The sequence below is a fragment of the Opisthorchis viverrini genome (assembly GCF_000715545.1).
Source record: "Opisthorchis viverrini unplaced genomic scaffold opera_v5_13, whole genome shotgun sequence".
Lineage (NCBI taxonomy): Eukaryota > Metazoa > Platyhelminthes > Trematoda > Opisthorchiida > Opisthorchiidae > Opisthorchis > Opisthorchis viverrini.
The window spans coordinates 1,998,093-2,001,960 of NW_008751669.1; the positions used below are offsets into that span (position 1 = coordinate 1,998,093).

General features: G+C 41.5%; 2 protein-coding genes across 2 annotated transcripts in view; one reads left to right on the forward strand and one right to left on the reverse strand.

The window, feature by feature from the left end:
- Positions 1 to 2,818, reverse strand: part of T265_01243 (hypothetical protein) — a gene marked incomplete at both ends in the record, with an annotated part of 12,322 nt that extends 9,504 nt beyond the window's left edge. Inside the window, one exon of the mRNA XM_009165228.1 lies at positions 2,656 to 2,818. Within this exon, the coding sequence (XP_009163492.1) occupies positions 2,656 to 2,818 (163 nt within the window). The remainder of the gene's footprint in view (positions 1 to 2,655) is intronic.
- Positions 1 to 3,868, forward strand: part of T265_01242 (hypothetical protein) — a gene marked incomplete at both ends in the record, with an annotated part of 64,609 nt that overhangs the window by 55,549 nt on the left and 5,192 nt on the right. The window contains one exon of the mRNA XM_009165227.1: positions 2,665 to 2,766. Within this exon, the coding sequence (XP_009163491.1) occupies positions 2,665 to 2,766 (102 nt within the window). The remainder of the gene's footprint in view (positions 1 to 2,664; positions 2,767 to 3,868) is intronic.

The window sequence follows — 3,868 nt, forward strand, 5'->3', positions numbered from 1 at the left end:
TCAGGTGCAACCAGTCGAAATCCCCGTATTTGGTTTGAACTCGAGGAACGACGCCGGAGGGTTACTGAGTGGGATGATTCTAAAGTTATGTGTAGACCTAGCTGGTGACTAATGCTTGTCAAGTTATATAGAGGCGAGCAAACCACCTAGTGACCTGTAGAAAATATCAAAAGACAGCCGTTAGATCAGCTCCACCAAATAAAAGTCTGGATCACCCAGTTGGGCATTATGAACAACAGTTGGGCCGATCATCTGTTACTGGTCGGCCGGGCTGCTGAGCTGCAATGTAAAGTATGGAAAGCGAACTAGGTCTTGGAAGTATAGAACCATAATTTTGAAGTGCAATCAACACCCAGGCCCCGACAATCTCACAGCTCCTCCGTAGAGTAAAATATTCGATAAGTGATCATTGGACCTGTCTGCTATGAACCTGGAAAGAGCAAGATCGTATCGGATAACTGGTGTGAAAATACTGTCACATTTACCGTATGCATCATATCACATATATTCCAAACCCCTTGAATTTCGTTGGCCCATGTCCTTCTAAAAATGCTCGCTCATTAGGTAATTCTCCAAACGATTGTAGAATACGACCATCAACGCGTGTGACAGCAACATCAGAATTTGACCACGGTGTCAACCAGGTTCTGCCCCATGGTCTGATGCCTTAGACCATGGAGGAAATCAGCAGTAATTCTTTAGTCAGGTTTTTAACTCTTTTGCAGTGCGACAGCCTTATCTCGATAGTGGATGTAAGGCGCCATAAAACTTCCCTAAAAATGTGCAGTAGACAAGCACCCAGGCTAATGTCGTCAAGTGACGGTCACTGAGGCTGCTTTTAATGTTATCACTCATTTGTTTGATACCTAGAATATGATAGGAAACTGAAACCTAAACAGGACAGTTAGGATCTTCAGCAGCTCAGACACTTAACTGCAAGACATAAGGTTATTAGACAAGGCTGAATTTTAGGAAACACATTTAAACACCATTTTCAAAGTGCCCAAAGGGTTTCCTACCTTACGGCTGAAAGAACATACTAAGCATATATATATATATATATATATATATGCTTAGTATGTTCTTTCAGCCGTAAGGTAGGAAACCCTTTGGGCACTTTGAAAATGGTGTTTAAATGTGTTTCCTAAAATTCAGCCTTGTCTAATAACCTTATGTCTTGCAGTTAAGTGTCTGAGCTGCTGAAGATCCTAACTGTCCTGTTTAGGTTTCAGTTTCCTATCATATTCTAGGTATCAAACAAATGAGTGATAACATTAAAAGCAGCCTCAGTGACCGTCACTTGACGACATTAGCCTGGGTGCTTGTCTACTGCACATTTTTAGGGAAGTTTTATGGCGCCTTACATCCACTATCGAGATAAGGCTGTCGCACTGCAAAAGAGTTAAAAACCTGACTAAAGAATTACTGCTGATTTCCTCCATGGTCTAAGGCATCAGACCATGGGGCAGAACCTGGTTGACACCGTGGTCAAATTCTGATGTTGCTGTCACACGCGTTGATGGTCGTATTCTACAATCGTTTGGAGAATTACCTAATGAGCGAGCATTTTTAGAAGGACATGGGCCAACGAAATTCAAGGGGTTTGGAATATATGTGATATGATGCATACGGTAAATGTGACAGTATTTTCACACCAGTTATCCGATACGATCTTGCTCTTTCCAGGTTCATAGCAGACAGGTCCAATGATCACTTATCGAATATTTTACTCTACGGAGGAGCTGTGAGGTTGTCGGGGCCTGGGTGTTGATTGCACTTCAAAATTATGGTTCTATACTTCCAAGACCTAGTTCGCTTTCCATACTTTACATTGCAGCTCAGCAGCCCGGCCGACCAGTAACAGATGATCGGCCCAACTGTTGTTCATAATGCCCAACTGGGTGATCCAGACTTTTATTTGGTGGAGCTGATCTAACGGCTGTCTTTTGATATTTTCACTAATAGGAGATTTTCTAGGTAATCTCCGTTTCAAAGATTATTTGCCGCATGCACCCCGTCAAGTTTACATTGCTCTTGATAGCTTTCTTTAAATTTCTTACCGTTCTTACCGTACGTGATATGAATATCTTCATGCCTCAAATCGAGTGCTTTTGAGGGTGGCAAGAAGGTGCTCGTTTGTTGCTCCTCGGGATATTCTGCTACGCTCTAAATGACACCATTTAATTTGTTTCACTTATTTTAAGTTTCCCTCAAAGCCTAATTTTATTTTGCCCATCTGGTTGTCGTTCAAAGTTGTTAGTTTAATTCACCCGGGTGGCTTATCTTATTAAAACCTGACAGTTCGAAGTTAGGGTGGTTAATCGTAGTTTGGAGAACCGTAATGTTTTCAATGTCATTCAGAATCATTACACCTCAAGTTTCAGTGTGCACCGTTATAAAGAACCTTCAAACACATCCATGTACATATTCACCCTTAATGTTTCCACGTTATAATCCCTAACTGCGAATTCAAAGCACAATAATAAATGACATAACACCATGAGGTTGGTGAAGGCTATCTGGTGGTCCGGCGTCGATATCGTCCTTCTTAGCATTCATCAGGTTGTCCCAGGGTTTTCAGTCAGTCTTATTTCCTACGTTCAGTGCCACCGTTTGTCTAATAAACAGCCCCATCCTTTTCTTTACCCCACTCACTTCCCAAAGGCGTAACCTTCCACATTCCTGATACGATCATGGGACTGACATTCATCGCGGCTGGTTCCAGCGTGCCCGATGCCATCGCAAGTATATTGGTTGTACGGGAAGGTGAGTTTTCTCTTTTGGTTTGGTTTTTACTCGCATGCGCACGACAATTCATTTTTGTTATTCCGCACCACATCCTAGACAGAATTTCGGCAGTACCGTTTTGGGAGAGAATTTCACTTTTGTCCCGATTAACTAGATTAATGACGTTCACATTGCTCTCTCTTATTGGACGCTGTCATTTCTGCCCCTTTTCGTTTTTCTTCCCATCTGCACTGTCTGGAGAGCGTCTGCTAGTGAACTGTTTTCTCGCATTGATTTGAGGGGCCTAATTATAATCCGACTCACATACTTTAGTGATCAATGCAGGCTCTTCATCGACCTAATTTGCAGCAATTAGGTTTTATACGATTGGCTAATTCGTACACATCAGAAGCTAAATGGGAATGAGCAGTTTTGCTTGCCTGCATTCGGAAAGGTAACCGGTGAGGCAGAGCTGCCCGGTAGACACGCGTGAATGTCGCATTCAGTACGGTTAGGCGGGTAGGAAAATCCGTTGTTGTTTCCAATACGATTAACGATTCTAGTTTAATCGTTTTCACCTATGTTTCCAAAGCATTATATTATTTCTCACCCGTTAGTTCGATTGTTTTCGCAGTAATCTTTCTGTAAAATGGTTGACCTCATAAAGCTAGTTCTCAACAGTGCAGTTTATTTTGCTTCCTTTCCTCATTTGAGTCAAGGAACCGTCTATTCTTAATGAACTGTATTGGAAAAGCAGACATAATATCTGGCGAGCGAATAATGGATAGACCCGTTTCTTTTTAGCAACACTTTCCACGTAAAACTATTCCGCTTGTCTGTATGTCCCATACTATCCTGTCTTCCAGTGATCGAAACTGTAGCAGCTGGAACCCGTATGCCTATGGTACACGGTTTATAGCTGATAAATTGGACTGAATTGATTATTAACTCTTCAGCATACCTTATAATAACTAATCTCTTACAGGATTATCTTTCCAACAACCAGTTGTTCAAGAAGAATACCTTCAGTTCTATATATATCCTGGAAATGTTTGACGACCTCATGCTTTTGAATTCACTATACTTTGAGCTTTGGAAGATTTGTTCTCCAGTTGTCACATTATATATATATATATATATA